Source organism: Chiloscyllium punctatum, chromosome 19 (assembly GCF_047496795.1).
Source record: "Chiloscyllium punctatum isolate Juve2018m chromosome 19, sChiPun1.3, whole genome shotgun sequence".
Classification (NCBI taxonomy): Eukaryota; Metazoa; Chordata; class Chondrichthyes; order Orectolobiformes; family Hemiscylliidae; genus Chiloscyllium; species Chiloscyllium punctatum.
The window spans coordinates 80,298,529-80,316,440 of NC_092757.1; the positions used below are offsets into that span (position 1 = coordinate 80,298,529).

General features: G+C 42.4%; 1 protein-coding gene across 1 annotated transcript in view; it reads right to left on the reverse strand.

Annotated features, from left to right (window-relative positions):
* Positions 1 to 17,912, reverse strand: part of heatr6 (HEAT repeat containing 6) — a 67,963-nt gene that overhangs the window by 28,437 nt on the left and 21,614 nt on the right. Inside the window, exons 6-11 of the mRNA XM_072589803.1 lie at positions 14,874 to 14,975; positions 11,545 to 11,685; positions 7,400 to 7,689; positions 6,623 to 6,800; positions 4,682 to 4,888; positions 2,823 to 2,922 (exon numbers count right to left, since the gene is read on the reverse strand). Coding sequence (XP_072445904.1) covers positions 2,823 to 2,922; positions 4,682 to 4,888; positions 6,623 to 6,800; positions 7,400 to 7,689; positions 11,545 to 11,685; positions 14,874 to 14,975 — 1,018 coding nt within the window. The remainder of the gene's footprint in view (positions 1 to 2,822; positions 2,923 to 4,681; positions 4,889 to 6,622; positions 6,801 to 7,399; positions 7,690 to 11,544; positions 11,686 to 14,873; positions 14,976 to 17,912) is intronic.

Here is a 17,912-nt window from a genome sequence, read left to right on the forward strand (position 1 = left end):
CTCAACTGTACTGGTCTCAGATTGATCTCTTTCCTCAGTATCTCCCTGGGTCGCCTCCCCCCATCTTACCAGTTGAAGTGGTGTCCTTCCTCATCTATATGTAAGAATACTAGTGAGAGAGAGTGGGTCCTGTCTTTTTATGGCTAATTGGTGTTAGTGTATCCTGGTGGCTAGTTTTCTGCCTGTTTTCCAATGTAGTTTTGGTTACAGTTCTTACAAGCTATTTTGTAAATTATATTAGTTTTGCTTGTTGTCATATAGGGTCTTTCAAGTTCATTCGCTGCTGGTTTCATGTATTGGTGAGTTTGTGGGCTGCCATGAGGCCAAGAGGTCTGAGTAGTTGGCAGTCATTTCCGAGATGTCTTTGATGTAGGGAAGCATGGCTAGGGTTTCTGGATGTGTTTTGTTTGCTTGTTGGGGTTTGTTGCTGAGAAATCAGTGGATTGTGTTCATTGGGTGAAAGTGAGGATTGCAGATGCTGAAGATCAGAGTCAAGATTAGAGTGGTGCTATGTTCATTGGGTACCTGTTTTTTTTTTAAATACACGGTATAGGTGATTTTTCTCTGGTCTTCGTAGTTCCTCTGTGTTGCAGTGTATGGTGGCTCGTTGAAGTAATGTTCTAATGCACGTTTGTTTTAGGATGTTGGGAGGATTGCTTCTGTAGTTCAATATTTGGTCCGTACGTGTTGTTTTCCTGTAGATGCTGGTTTGAAGCTGCCCATTAGCTGTTCGCTCTATTGTGATATCTAGGAATGGAAGTTTGTTGTTGTTTTTCTCCTTTTTAGTGAATTTTATGCCAATAAGGGTATTAGTGATGGTTTTGAAGAAGGTTTCCTCTAATTTGTTTTGTTTTGTGATGACAAAGGTGTCATCCAATTAGCGGACTCAAAGTTTGGGTTGGGTGGTTGACAGAGCAGTTTGTTCAAGTCTCTGCATTACTGCCTCTGCTCAGAATCCTGATATCAGAGATCCCACTTGTGTTCCGTTGGTTTGTCTGTAGATTTTATTGTTGAAGGTGAAGGTGAAGTGGGTGGTAAGGCATAGGTCCACTGGAATGGCGATACTGTCCTTGCTAATGAAGTTGGTGGTGTTTGGTGTATGTGTCTTTGGTTCTTATTATAGTGTGGTCAGTGTTTCCTTGGTCAGGTTGATGTTGATGGTAGCAACAAACAATTTCTCAGCAACAAACCCAAGCAAGCAGACAAACGCATCCAGAAGCCCTAGCCATGCTCCCCGACAACAAAGACATCTCGGAAATGACTACCAGACTACTCAGACCTCTTGGCATCATGGTAGCCCACAAACCCACCAATACACGAAAACAGCAGCTAATGAACGTGAAAGACCCTATACAGACAAGAAGCAAAACTAATGTCATTTACAAAATACCGTGCAAGAACTGTAACAAACACTACATTAGACAAAACAGGCAGAAAACTAGCCACCAGGATACATGAACACCAACTAGCCACAGAAAGACATGACCCACTCTCACTAGTATCCTTACATACAGAGGAGGAAGGACACCACTTTGACTAGGACAACACACCCATACTAGGACAAGTCAAACAGAGACACACACAAGAATTCCTAGAAGCATGGCATTCCAACTGGAACTCAATCAAAATACACATTGACTTAGATCCCATTTACCACCCCCTGAGAAAAAGAACAGGAAGTGACATCACCACAGGAAGTGGCATCACCAACCCAAGGAAACCTAAACACAAATAGAAAGCAGGCCATAGCACCAGTGTTTCATCCAGAGGCTCACTGATGGTGTTACCTAGTACGGTGACAAAACATCTGAAAACAAACCTTCCAGCTCAGCCAGCAAACCTACACCCAGAAACTCAACTTGAGCTACAAACCTTCTCAAACTCACTAATGGTACAGAACATTAAGATAGCATGAAAGCTATCTCAAAATTGAAAATGTCAGAGAGAAAAGTATGGTAATTTGTGGTGATGGGTTGGGCGATTCGGGTTTATTTTTATTCCTTTTGTCGGTTGATGTAGTAGCATTTTCTGGAATCAGGGACAGTTGATTCAATATAGGTTCATGACCTAGTTTTCAGTCTCACTGTTTCTAAAAGAACCAAATACTGTTGGTCTGTCTTATCTCCCATCCTGGTTTTCAAAGATTAGGCCACCGATTTCCACTGCATTGGTCCATGCTTCTGGGCAAAGTACTGCAGTGATTTGCCATTGCCTTTTGCACTACAACTGACCTGGAAACTCTCCCATTCATATTGCCTGCCACAGGCATTATGGAAATAACAGGCTGACAATCAACCTGTATGGGCCACATTATGAACACTCCTTCCATGACCAGTAAGTCCTGGCATGGGACCCAAAAATAGACCTTCTGGCCAAAAAGTAAAGATGTTTTAACTGTACCACAAGGACCTCAATCTAGATATTAAAGGATGTTTTGAAAACATTTGAACTTCCCTTAAGTCATCATAAGAATTCTCACATATGCCCAGGAAATATAGAAAAACACCAAAAAGCTAAAAGTCTTCTTAGGTCCACATCTGATCCACTAGCTTTTTCATTATCTGCCTCTATGCTCAATCTACAGTTCATCCACATAACTCTTGCCTGCCCTTCCCTCATTACAAATGTAAATGAACTTCAAAAAGTACTTAATTGGCTGAGAAGCACTTTGTGACAACGCAAGCTGCTGAAATGCACTATGTAACTACAAGTTTTATTCCCTATCTCAGCTCATCATTCCTACTTCCCTCTAATGTCTCCACTTCTTGACCCAAAAGCAACACTGGATATCTACTTGCAAACAAACAAATTGATACACAAACCTTTGCGGCGGTTGTAGGGTTTAATCTGGTTCCAAACACGGGTAAGGAGTCCTGGTTTGAGGCGGTTGTATGGTACATTGGTTACCAGATTAGCAAGGCACTGATTCAATAACAGAAAACAAAATCATAACATTAACGATAGGGCCTTGTCTAAACATATGATCTAAAAGTTGGCACCTCCAGTAATTTGGCAATCTCATAACTGCATTGAAATAAAAGTTGTGCCACCAAGTCCTGGAGCCAATTATGAAATCACATCTATTGACAGAAATCAGCTTACTACCACTGAGGTATCATTAAAATATCATTATATGCCAAAGAAAAACACAATATTATCAAGTAAGTGAAGAGGAATAATTCTAGTTGGGGATAAACCAGCCATGGTTATCCAAGGAAGTTAAAAAGTAATATCAAATTGAAAGGAAAAAGAACATATGTAATAGAGATTAGCAATAAAGGATTGTGAAAGTTGAATAAAAACAAAAGATGACCATATAAGAAAAATGAACTAGGAGCCTCAACTAGTAAGCAATGTAAACATTGACTGTAAGAGCTTCTTTAAACATATATTAAAAAGAGAGGCAAAAGTGAACGTAGATCCCTTAGAGAATGAGGCCAGAGAACTAATAATGTACAACCTGGAAATAGCAGTAGAGTTGAACAAACACTTTCTTCAGCTTTCACAATGGAAAACACTAAATATAATTCTAAAAATATTAAATCAAGGGAGGCTGCATAAGTTCTTTGACCTGATGAGTTGTGTTCCAGAATATTAAAGGAAACAGCTACAGAGATAGTGGATGCAATGGTTGTAACCTTCTAAAAATGTTTAGATTCTGAAGTCCCAGAGGATTGGTAAACTGTCAGTGTAACACCCTTTTTCAAAAAGGGAGACAGAAACTTGTAACTAAAAGCCTAACATTTGTCACTGGGAGATTGGCATGTTATATTTTACCTCGGGGAACCAATAGATATAATATATTCAGATTTCCAAAAGGCATTCAATAAGGCACACATATAAGGCTACTTAATAAAGGTCAGAGCACATGGCATTGGGAGTATTTATTAGCCTGGACAGAGGATTGGCTGACTAATTGAGATCAAATTGAGGTATTTAAGGTGATAAAAGGTATGTATAAAATAGATGTGGAGTGGATGCTTCTGCTTGTGGGGCATTCTAGGACAAGAGGACGTAGTCTTAGGATAAGGGCAGCAAATTTAAAACAGAATTGAGGAGAAACTACTTCTCTCAAAGGGTTAGTGTGTAGGACACACATCATGAACTGTAGTGAAGGAGGAAATATTTAACTCTGAAAACATAGCAAATTACATATCAGCAAAATAGAGATAGAGAAAACTAATTCTGGCCAAAATTAATATTAATATTATGAATCAGTGGAACTTGCTACCCAAAGTGCAGTAGATGCTGGGAGAGTGAGTAAATTTAAGGAGGAGTTAAAAAGATTTTTAACTGGTAATGAGTTGAAGGGTTATGTGGAGAAGGCAGGAAAATAGGGGTGAGGAGCAGATCAGCCATGATCATAAGGCAGAGCAGACTCGATGGGCTGAATGGCCTAATTCTGCTCCTATATCTTATGAACTTACAGTTGGATGTGCAGCTGTCAATATCTTGACAAGGCTCTATCATGTGAAAATGCTGCAGATAATTAAAGTGTTGATGTATACTGGACTAAAACATAGGCATTGGCCCAAGACAACAGATAAAATTCCTTATATCACAAAAGAGTTTCTTAAAACTCAATGATCCAAATGAGACAGAAGAAATATCCTAGAGCTTCATCAAGTCAAGTGCTGAAAGATAATTAATGAATACGTGGTCTTGGTGTAATCTGTTTTACCTTGATTATCTGGGTGAGTGTCTGTGGGGAGGACTCTGCTACTAGGGCAATCAGTAGACATCTATGCAGCTCCCTAATGTTGGAAGCCAATGTTGCAGAGAAAGGTGTGAAAGCTCTCCGATGATCATTGGTGTCCTCTGCAACAGACAGGAACTGCTTAGATCCTTCCAAGATGGCTGATAAGGCTTGGAGAGCAGCTGCACGGACCTGACACAAAAACAAAATTAGTACAGTAGCTTATAAATTATTCTGCAATATCCAGACTTTCACCTGCTAGCTATACAGAATTGAAACATGTACCCTCAGGGGCCACATATAACAAGAACAGGTCAGAATCTAGGAATACAGCAGCACATAACTCACCTCCTGACCTCCCAAAGTCTGTCCATCATCTCCAAGGCACAAGTTAGGAGTGAGATGGAAGACTCCCTATTTGCCTCGCTGAGTGCAGCTCTAACACTCAAGATACTTGCCACCATTCAGGACATAGCAGTTCACTTGATTGGCACCACATCCACTATAACCCACTCCCTCCACCACAGATGCTTAGTAACAGCAGTGTACCATCTACATGATGCACTGTAGAAATTCACCAAAGATCCTTAGATAGCATCTTCCAAACCCATGACGACTTCCATCTAAAAAGGACAAGGCAGCAGATACATAGGAACACTACCACTTTCAATTTCCCCTCCAAGCCACTCACCACCCTGACTTGGAAATATATTACTATTCCTTCACTGTCATCAGGTCAAACTCCTGGAATTCTCTCCCTAAGGGCATTGTGGGTCTATATACAGCACATGGTCTGCAAATATTCAAGCAGCTCACCAGCACCTCTTTCCATTAAATTTCTTTTTTTATTATTATATTATCATGAAAGAACTGTTATTCTGAACTTTAGTTTTTCCAATTTATTACCATGATTTTGCATTTTTGAAGGTCTGTAACACAGGACTTATTATTTCTCTTTCTGTACTCAAGAACCTGTAGTACCTAGGGACAATGATGGCTCAGTAAGTGGTGACTTAGAAACTTTTCACTGAACTCATCGGAGTCCATGTGACAAGAAAGCTAATTCAATTAAATTCAACAGGCAATAAATGTTGGCCAGCCAGCAATGCCCATTAGTGAATACTAAAAAAAAATTCCTTTTCAAATTTCATGGGATGTGAACATGTGGTGGTAAGGGAAAAATATCTTGCTAATCCCATAGTTCCCCTCGAGAAAATAGTGGTGAATTGTCTTCTTGAGCTGTTGCAGTCCATCTGGTGTAAGGATATGCACAGAGCTATTACAGAAGGTGTTCCAGGTTTTGAGCCATCAGTAAAAAAAAATGGTAATCTCATTCAAAGTCATTTTTGTGAGCTGAATCACCATTTCTATCAATTTATATCTACATCAACTTGCTTTGATCTACTAATTTCAGAGTTCTCCAACAATGAAGCAATGGTGCGAAATTAACTGATCTCAAATTTCCAGATACACAGAATTCTAAGAGGACAAGCCAGCAAGGAAGAAATCTCAAGTACAACAAGGACAACACTGCCTTTGAGGATCAAATTGTCAGGGATCAGAGAACACAAATTGGAAATCTGACACTGTGGATGAATGTTTTGCAAAAACCAGGCAGGTCATGAAGGTTTCAGGATTGGTCCTTGACTTGTCCTGAGTCAACTGAACTCAGAGTAGCAGTCACAGCATGCCTTTACTGGAAAAGAAAAATCAGTCAACGTTCCCACTCTTGAGCAGTATCCAGTGATCTCCAACTGGTGCCTCAGGCCAGCACAGCAAGATGAATATTTCCTCATTGCTCTTCATATCTTGGTATCTAACTTGAGATAGGGTTCAAACAACAGGATATAAAGGCAATACAGAAATGAAGTAAATCCCAAAGCAGTCCAAATTGCTGTTCAGCAAATGAATGTGCAAGCCCCTTACCTTTGGTGATGGATCTTTCAAAGCAATTGTCATCAAGGAAACAGCTTGTGGGCTTCCAATGCTAGGGATATCTGCAATGAATGAAGACCAGTAGCCATATAAAACCTTCTTCTCCAATGACTTTATAGTTGAAAGGAAGCAGGACAAAGCCCCCTGGCGAACCTTTGCTTGCAGTGATCTATAATCAGAAAAGGGAAACTGTAGGGATAATTTATTTCATTTCCTCCATTCCATTATTTCCCCTTACACTTCTTTCTCTCCTGAAGATATGTAATGCTGGAAGCTCCACAGAGCATGCGATGAGAATTCAGACATACAGTGCACTGAGTTGTCTGCTACATACTTTCTACAGGCATAGCTCCTTGTCAGGAAGGCAAAGTTGAAAAATGGTCTGACTGATCTTAAATGATTAGTTGTTGTGATATGCACTTGTGGGCAGAACGGCTTTGGATCTCAAAAGACCTAATGTCCAGGTCATACAGTCATTGAGCTGTAGAGTTATCCAGCATGGAAACAGGCCCTTAGGCCCAAACGGTCCATGCCAACCAAAGTCCGCCTTATCGTCTCTAACAATGTCTATCATATCAGTGTAACCACCAACTGATGGTTAACAAGCAATAAACCAGTTCTTGTTCAATTGAAGAGCTTCTTCTACTTAGACCAGAAAGTGGTCTTCCTTGACTAGGCAATGCCAAGAAGGCCCTGTAGATCTTTACACTTCAAACTTAGTCTAAGGTAAGGTACAAACTTGGTTTCACTGTACAACACAACACTCACCTCAGTTTGGTCTGGATTCCTCCCTCAGTATCCGAATACTCAGAATCAGAGCTATTTATTTTTTTCCAGCTGGGATAGAAGGAATTTGAAAGATCCTTTCCATCTAAAGAAGGCACGATCTGATCAGAATTGTTCCATCCTTGAAGGAGGTTGAAAGTTGAGTCACCTCCTCTTTGCCTCCCATTGTCTGCTCCTTGGAGAACTTCTTGCTGCATTGTCTCTTTTTGCTCTTCACTTTGATCTTCCAATTGTTCCTTCTTGTTTTTGGATCGAGATTTCTTTTTCTTATGCTTTTTTAAGAACATAAAATTAAAATGTATATTTTTAAAATGGAAGACCCTCTGTGCCTAATTGATATACCCTAAAATATTTCTTAAGCAGGACCCTACTCTTCAGCAGGAATTTAAAATCCCAGCTATACTTTGCACCCAAATTTGTTTCTCTTAGATTTGGAAAATGGATTTCCCAAGCACAAATAATCCTCTGGGTGGTAATTCTTAATTTAAGTGAGCTGACAAAAAGTATGGGGGAACCTGTTGAATGCTACAGAATTTAAAGTATCCCTGATTTTAAGCAGTCCACCTTTGATATCCACATTTTCATTTGCCCAGGCCTCAAAGTTTTTGAATACTCTCTCTAACCCTCTCCACCACCTTGCTTTCCCCCTTTAAGATACTCCTCAAAACCCACCTCTAACTCAGCTCTTGACAATCAGAGCTCATATTTCTTGGTATTATATTTTGTTTTATGATGCTCCTGTGAAAGCCTTAAGATACTTTATTGCACTAAGAAGCTACTGTATATAAATATAAACTGTTTTTGTGCTGATTATTGCTATTGTCATTATTGTTGGTCAGCATCCTGATTGAGATGCCAGGCTGATTTCTTTCCCTCCCTCTGGTCTGGGCTCCTCAAAGTTAATTCTAGAGGACTCATTAATGACCTTAGATTGAGATCAACTAACCAAACACAGATCAGGGATCGCCCTGTTCTGTTGCATTCAGTTGAGTTTTTGTTGGTGACCTACCCATTGAGTCATTGGGGGAGCTCTATCATCACTTCTGGAGAAGAATTACTCATTAACAACCTCAGCTCGGATTTCACATTGATATATTTTGTGAGTTTAAACATGGTTTTCCAATTTAATTAACTTTCATTCTGTACATCTTTTATCAGACATGCTAAACAGTAGACACTGCCAGTTTAATAATCCCTTGTCCATCAAGAAATCCATCATCTGAACAAAGTAATCAAAGCTGACAGCTCACAAACCTTCTAGTTTATGGCACAAGTTTGTCTGATCTCAGACACTAAGCAGACTCAGGCCTGGTTCGTACTTAGATGAGAAACTACCTGGGAATTACCAAGGGCAGTCAGCATTAGGGACCTTGTGGCATACCAGTAGTGGCCCTACACCAGGGCCAGGAGGCCCAGCTTTAAGTCCCACCTGCTCCATCGGTGAGTAATAACATCTTTGCATACATTGTGATTCTATGACCATTTCTAATCAATGTGGAAGCAGGCCAGTCAGCACCCAGATCCTCTGAACAGCATCCCACCCGATCCCTGTAACCCAGCATTCCCCATGACTAATCCACCTAGCCTGCATGTTCCTGGACACTATGGTCAATTTACCATGGCCAATCAACCTAGCCTGCACGTGTTTGGACGGTGGAGGAAACCAGAGCACCTGAAGGCAACCCACACAAACATGGGGAGAATGTGCAAACTCCACACAGACAGTTGCCTGAGGGTTGAATAGAATCCAGGTCCCTGGTACTGTGAGGCAAGAATGCTAACCTCTGAGCCACCGCACTGCCCCAAAATTATGTGCATTAAGAAAATTGATGGGTAGTTTAAATAAAGCATGGGGAGGCACGGTGGCTCAGTGGTTAGCACTGCTGCCTCACAGCACCAGAGTCCCAGGTTCGATTCCAGCCTCGGGCGACTGTCTGTGTGAAGTTTGCACATTCTCCCTGTGTCTGAGTGGGTTTCATCCGGGTGCTCCAGTTTCCTCCCACAGTCCAAAGATGTGCAGGTCAGGTCAATTGGCTATACTAAATTGCCCATAGTGTTAGGTGCATTAGTCAGAGGGAAATGGGACTGGGTGGGTTACTCTTCAGAGGTCAGTGTGGACTTGCTGAGCCAAAGGACCTGTTTCCACACTGTCGGGAATCTAATCTACATATAAAAACTGTAGAATTACTCCCTACATCAATACAAAGTAGAGAGCACTGATACTCTTCGTATGGGCTAGGGTCACATGCAGCCCACTTGCATTTCACTTCTCAAGGCAGCTATAGAAGGTTTGATGATCCATTTGATCTCATCCTTTCGGTTGTTGATATCTGTCCTATCTGTACCCTTTTTATAAGCCTGAGGCCTTTCAAGTTAATAAAGTGGGTAGAGGAGAAGTCCCTTCCTCAAAAGTAAAACTAGGCCTGACACTAATTGAGAATACACAGAATTGAACTATGGGATGCTGCTCTCCATTTAAAGGGCAATGACACCCATAAAACACCCTTCCCCACAGGTTCCACATTTCACACCTGCTTGGAAGATGGGGGGGGGGGGGGGGGGGGTGGATCATAGATATGTACGGCACAGAAACAGACCCTTTGGTCCAACTTGTCCTTCCTGACCAGATATCCTGAATTAATCTAGTCCCATTTGCCAGCACTTAGCCCATATCGTGTTGAAAAGAAATACCATTCAAGAAGAAAAAAAAAGATACTTATGTAGCATCCTCTCATGTTTCTCAGAAAAGCTTCAAAGTACTTCACATAAAACATATGACTTTAAAGTGCAGTGCCTGATAATGTAGGTTCACAGTGAGAGGAGATAATCAACACTGAAAGGACTGACCACTTGTCTCAGATTCACCCTCTTTCTTTAAAGCATCAGCTACACATTTCAGCTGTAATTTTAACAATCAGCGACAGTATAAGAAGGGTGATATCATTTTAACCACCCTCACAATCAATCAATTCTTCATTCCATTGAAGTAAAAGGAACACAAAATTAACTTGCATTTATAATAGGCAACCAATTCAGCATCATCCATTTTACACTAGTGCCTGCAGCTAAAATCAGCACTCTTGATGTTATACTGCTTAAATTGTAGGGATTCCATGCAGCAGGCACCACTTATCGGGCCATAGAGATATACAGCACAGAAACAGACGCTTTGGTCCAAATTGAACATGCCGACCAGATATCCTAAATTAATCTATCCCGCTTGCCAGCATTTGGCCCATATCCCTCTAAATCCTTGCTATCATATGTCTTTTAAATGTTGTAATTATACCAACCTCCTCCACTTCCTCTGGCAGGTCATTCCATACATGCACCACACTGTGTGAAAAAGTTGCCCCTTCGGTCCCTTTGAAATCTTTTCCTTCTCACCTTAAACCCTCTAGTTTTGGACTCCTGTACCTTGGGGAAAATACTTGACTTTTCACCCTATTCATGACCCTCATGATTTTATAAACTTCTATAAGGTCACCTCTCAACCTCCAACCCTCCAGGGAAAATAGCCCTAACTTATTCTGTTTCCACTATATCTCAAACCCTACAATCCTGGCAACATCCTTATAAATCTTTTCTGAACCTTTCCAAATTAACAACATCTTATAGCAGTGAGACTAGAATTGAATACAGTATTCCAAAAGTGGCTAACCAATGACCTGTACAGCAACAATATGACCTCCCAACTCCTATGGACTGACCAATAAAGGCAAGCATACCAAATGCCTTCTTCATTATCTGTGACTCCATTTTCGAGGAACAATGAACCGGCACTCCAAGGTCTGTTTGTTTGGTAACACTCCCTAGGACCTTAACATTAAGGTATATAAGTCCTAAACCTGATTTGCCCTACCAAAATGTAGCACCTCACATTTATCTGGATTAAACTCTATCTCCCACTCCTCGGCCCACTGATCAAGATCCCATTGTACTCTAATGTAACCTTCTTCACTATCCACTACACTTCCAATTTTGGTGTCATCTGCAAACTTACTAACTATACCTCCCATATTCACATCCAAATCATTTACATAAATGATTTTGCTTACTCGAACAAAGATATCTCAACATTTGTAATGGCTTTCAACTTTAATCATATTATGGAGAAATGTTATTACCCCGACTTGCTTTGAAGAGTTTGTAGCACTTCCTATTTGCTCCTTTATGGGTGAACTACCTTCATACTGTGGCAGAGGAGCTGGGTAAAGAACAGCAGGAACTTCAATGTTCACACCTGGAAAACCATAGAACATGTATGTCTGCGAGGAAAGAAACACAGGAATAATAAGGTGGCAGGTTAGGCGATGCAGTAATTGCAGAGTGCATTGTAGGCTGAACTTCACCTTGTGGACATTCAGCAGAGGGTGAAGGTAAAACAGACTTCCCTACAGTCACAGTTTCCCAAGAGGCTAACACTTGCAAATGGATAGATTGCAAGAGTCACTCCAATACCTTGGGTCACTTCAATGTGTCAGTTCCTTTTTAGATACAATAATCCTAATTAAGTTGCATAATTAAATAATTACATGTGCATAAGCAACTTATTAAGGCTCCTCCAACAGCATCTTCCAAACCCACAACCACGACCACTAAGAAGGGAAAGGTGAAGTTACCATTGTCTGACCAGACCTTGGGGCTGCTCTCTCATTCGAGAGACATGACTGATGGTGATTTAACTTAAGGATCGCCATACGTCAGATGAAGGCGAAGATGAGAAGAAGAATCCTTCATGTTAACAAGGACAAGTCCAGCAGATATATGGAAACACTACCAACTGCAAGGTCCCCTCAAAGCCACTCACCATCCTGATTTCACTGTTCCTACAGCACTGCTGGGTCAATATCCTGGAGCTCCCTCTCTAATGGCATAGTGGGTCCACTTACAACAACTGGACCATACCGGTCCAAGAAAGTGCTCCCCACCCTCTTCTCAAAGACAACGAAGGGTGGGCAATACATGCCAGAGATACCCACTTCCTATAAATGAATTTTTAAAGAAGAACTGCCCAGTAATAACAAACAAAAGAACAAAGAACAAAGAAAATTACAGCACAGATAGGCCCTTCAGTCCTGCAAGCCTGTGCAGATGCAGATCCTCTATCTAAACCGGTCACCTATTTTCTAAGGATCTGTATCCCTCTGCTCCCTGCCCATTCATGTATCTGAAAAATGTGTTGCTGGAAAAGCGCAGCAGGTCAGGCAGCATCCAAGGAGAAGGAGAATCGACGTTTCGGGCATAAGCCCTTCTTCAGGAATGAGGAAGGTGTGCCAAACAGGCTAAGATAAAAGGTAGGGAGGAGGGACTTGGGGGAGGGGCGTTGGGAATGCGATAGGTGGAAGGAGGTTAAGGTGAGGTTGATAGGCCAGAGAGGGGGTGGGGGCAGAGAGGTCGGGAAGAAGATTGCAGGTCAAGAAGGCGGTGCTGAGTCCGAGGGTTGGGACTGAGATAAGGTGGGGGGAGGGGAAAATGAGGAAGCTGGAGAAATCTGCATTCATCCCTTGTGGTTGGAGGGTTCCTAGGCTGAAGATGAGGCGCTCTTCCTCCAGGCGTCATGTTGCCATGGTTTGGCGATGGAGGAGACCAGGGACCTGCATGTCCTTGGCGCAGTGGGAGGGGGAATTAAAGTGTTCAGCCACGGGGCGGTTGGGTTGGTTGGTGCGGGTTTCCCAGAGGTGTTCTCTGAAACGTTCCGCAAGTAGGCGGCCTGTCTCCCCAATGTAGAGGAGGCCACATCGGGTGCAGCGGATGCAGTAAATGACGGGTGTGGAGGTGCAGGTGAAATTGTGGCGGATATGGAAGGATCCCTTGGGGCCTTGGAGGGAAGTGAGGGGGGAGGTGTGGGCGCATGTTTTGTATTTCTTGCGGTTGCAGGGGAAGGTGCCGGGAGTGGAGGTTGGGTTGGTGGGGGGTGTGGACCTGACGAGGGAGTCGCGGAGGGAGTGGGCTTTCCGGAATGCTGATAGGGGAGGGGAGGGAAATATATCCTTGATGGTGGGGTCTGTTTGGAGGTAGCGGAAATGACGAAGGATGATACGATGTATCTGGAGGTTGGTGGGGTGGTAGGTGAGGACCAGTGGGGTTCTGTCCTGGTGGTGACTGGAGGGGCGGGGTTCAAGGGCGGACGAGCGGGAAGTGGAGGAGATGCGGTGGAGAGCATCGTCAACCACATCTGAGGGGAAATTGCGGTCTTTGAAGAGGGAGGCCATCTGGGTTGTTTGGTATTGGAATTGGTCCTCCTCGGAGCAGATGCGGCGGAGGCGAAGGAATTGGGAATATGTGATGGCGTTTTTACAGGGGACATGGTGAGAGGAGGTGTAATCTAGGTAGCTGTGGGAGTCGGTCGGTTTATAGTAAATGTCCGTGTTGAGTTGGTCACCCGAGATAGAAATGGAGAGGTCTAGGAAGGGGAGGGAGGAGTCTTAGACGGTCCAGGTAAATTTGAGGTCGGGGTGGAAGGTGTTGGTAAAGTGGATGAACTGTTCAACCTCCTCGTGGGAGCACGAGGTAGCGCCGATACAGTCATCGATGTAGCAGAGGAAAGGTGGGGGGTGGTGCCAGTGTAGCTGCGGAAGATTGACTGTTCCACATATCTGAAGAGGCAGGCATAGCTGGGGCCCATGCGGGTGCCCATGGCTACTCCTTTGTTTTGGAGGATGTGGGAGGATTGGAAAGAGAAGTTGTTCAGAGTGAGGACCAGTTCAGTCAGTCGAAGGAGGGGATCAGTGGAAGGGTACTGGTTGGGTCGGCGGGAAAGGAAGAAGCGGAGGGCTTTGAGGCCTTCGTGATGGGGGATGGAGATGTATCGGGACTGGATGTCCATGGTGAAGATACGGCGTTGGGGGCCGGGGAAGCGAAAATCACGGAGGAGATGGAGGGTGTGGGTGGTGTCCCAAATGTAGGTGGGGAGTTCTTGGACTCAGGGGGACAGGACCGTGTCGAGGTATGCAGAGATGAGTTCGGTGGGGCAGGAGCAGGCTGAGACAATGGGTCGGCCGGGACAGTCAGGTTTGTGGATTTTGGGCAGGAGGTAGAAACGGGCGGTGCGGGGTTGTGGGACTATGAGGCTGGAGGCGGTGGATGAGAGATCCCCTGAGGTGATGAGGTTATGTGTGGTCAGGGAGATGATGGTTAGGTGGTGGGAGGTGTGGTCATGATCAAGGGGTCAGTAGGAGTCTATAATTATCTGGATTATCCCTGCTACCCTTCTTAAACAAGGGGACAACATTAGCAATTCTCCAGTCCTCTAGGACCTCATCCATGTTCAAGATGCTGCAAAGGTATCTGTTAAGGCCCCAGCTATTTCCTCCCTCACTTCCCTTAGTAATCGGAGATAGATCCCATTTGGACATGGGGACTTGTCCACCTTAATGGATCTTCTCTAGATCTATCTACGGTTAACATACTCTGTTCAACAATGTTAAACTGTTGTTAATTTAGAAATATTTACCTTTAGAACTGCAAGAAGATTCCCTAGTTGATCAGTTTGCATCAGGTTTATCCTCCCTGCATTCAGAATGGAATGGATGCCTTTCAATGCATTTTGCAACAACTGAAACAAGAATTACAATCATGTCAAGTTACTACCAGAGAATACGCAGGTATCCTAATCTTCACTTACAGGCAAAAGTCTGAGTACAGTGGCATGGTGAATTGATGCACGAATACTTGATGCAAGGGCAGTGGAAACATAGTCAGTGCTAACACTGTGACATTCCCAACTATTAGCTTTACTTATGCGAAAGGTCAGGCACCACTCCAGTGAGGGGAGCATAAAATCAGAGCAAACATCACCAATCTGTCAATCCCCAGAAAGTGGCAGTGATCCAAGACTTGTAGAAGAAAATTAAACAGAAGACAAATTCACAAAAATCCTCTGCTTAAAAAGATTCGAAAGAAATCCTTTCAAAATCTTTTTTGTGGCTCAATGGATAGATATATCGTATGGTGTAACACTCACCAATATAAACATAGACCGGGAGGGGCAACAGATAGGAAGCCATGCTTCCAGATCCTGATCACTTTCCAAAGGCTTCTCTTGGAGAATGCTCATTCTATGGAAATTGGACTTAGAAAATACCAGACTCACACAGCCTTTGATATCTTCCAAACTGTTTCAGAAGATAGAATCTGTAGAACAAAGTGTCCATTTTCATCTCTTCCAATTTTCTTACTGTACAGTGAAAATTCAGATCACAAACATTGGGTTCTTTGCAAACTGAATTTTGTTTAACAATTGCATGCACAATTGTCAACAGTCAGGAACAACTTAACTGACTTTGTGACATGTAAGGTCTTGCTTCCTCACAAAAGCTACTTTTCTGTTGATCACATACTGCAGAACTTTGTTTCATAACAAATTCTGTCACTAGAGTCCTTGTGCATATCAGTAACCACATGATACACTTTGGAACATTATTATACAGTAGATGCTTTTCATCACATCATGGACACTTCCCGCAATCTAAGGGAACAGAAACATTGTGACCAGATTGCTGAAAAGAAACAAACACAAAACAAGGGAGTTCACTTAGAACAGTGCTGGCTGTTGAGACAGCAAATCTAAGACACTGTGCAATGTCAACTCAAAACCAGGCTATCACATGGTGAACTCTGGCTGAGCAAAGCTATCACAATGAAATGATGAGCAGAAGGTCAGGTAACATCCCCACAGGAACACAGGTAATAATCAGAGGTCCAGCCACATCCCAACAGTTAAGTATGTGGTCTGTGTCAGAGCCTATGAGCAGGTTGCAGCACTGGGATTAACAATTAATTTAATTTTTATTATATTTGTTTGAATAATGGCAGCAGTCTTAACATTTAAGCTGTGCTACTTGCCAAGGTGAAGAGCAACAGAATACAATACACAGCAAGCAATACCCATGTTATTTTAATGGGAGCTAAAATAGGACATTCAAATCCCCAAGTCTGATGCACCATTCAGTAAGATCATCTGTTTGTATTCTGAATTCTACACTCCCCTCTACCCATAACCTTTTATTTCTCTGCCTAACAAAAATGTATCCACCTCGGTCTTAAAAATATTTGAATATTCCCTAGATGTCCCTCATTATCGAACATAATCTGGACATCATGAGCTGTTTGTGGCCATGAAATTGTGAATGTCATGAAAACAGCAACATGAGTTTTCATACTGTATGACATAAGGAAAGAAGAAAGACTTTATGTATTGCACATATATAATAGATACAGAGCCTTTCACAACCACAGGACAACCCAAAGCACTTTTCATCTCACAAATACTTTTAAAGTCTACCTGCTATTTTAATGTAGGAAATGAAGTGGCAATTTGGGCACACCAAAATCCCCCTAGCAGCAACAAACTATGGAACTGGATTTATTGTTTTACTTAGAGTCATAGACCTGTATAGCATGGAAACAGATCCTTCGGTCCAACTCGTCCATGTCGACAAGATGTCCTACATTAATCTAGTCCCATTTGCCAGCATTTGGCCCATATCCCTCTAAACCTTCCTATTCATATACCCATCCAGATGCCTTTTAAATGCTGCAATTGTACCAGCCTCCATCACTTCCTCTGGCGGTTCATTTCATACATGCACCACTCTCCACATGAAGAATTGATTAAGGAATAAAGGTTAGTCAGAGAGAACACTTTTGCTTTATGAATCATCCTCTGAAATCTTTTATATTCGCCTGAGAGGTCAATCAAAGCCTCAGTTTAACAATTCATCAGACAGATGGCATGTCAATTCCCTCAATGCTGTACTGGGTGTATCAGCTTAGATCATGTGCTCAAGTGTCTGAAACAGGACTTGACCCCACAATCTTTCATTCGTACTAAGGAATTAAGTGATAGCCAGATAATTCCCTACAGAAAATGAAATGAAAAATACAGGTAGTTCTGGGATAATGCACGTTTCAGCAGCGCAATTGGCTATAACTTCGCTGAAAAATTAGGGAATGGTATTTTGGTGCATGTTTACCTCTGTTGGCAATAGCACGATTCCAGCGGGGATTGGTTCATGCGCTTCATTCTGCGCATGTGCCGATGTTCTTGCCATTCTGCGCATGTGCCAGTGTCTACATATTTGCGACATTGGTGCCAGTCTGTGTGCCATTCTGCACATGTGCTGATGTAAGCTGCCAACAGAGCAGCTTTCTAGAGAGATACTGTACAAAGAGCAGCTTTCTTACATTTTATAAATGTACTGTGTTAAATTTACTTTTGTTTCGTTAATAAATATGATTTCAACCTTCATTCAGGCTGTGATATACTTTGTGTTAGACTTCTGGGTGATTTTTGAGTGACCATGGGTGATATTTTTGCTGGTCTGCCCCAATTTTCCCAAAGGCCCCATTATATCTATTAAGCGAGGTTTTGCTGGAATGCAACTACCATGTTATCAGAAAACTACCTGTAAAAGTCAAGGTGTTCTGGTTATTTAAATGCACCTCCCAGCAATTAGCTACTTAGCAGCAGGAGCCAAACTTGTATTGTGAT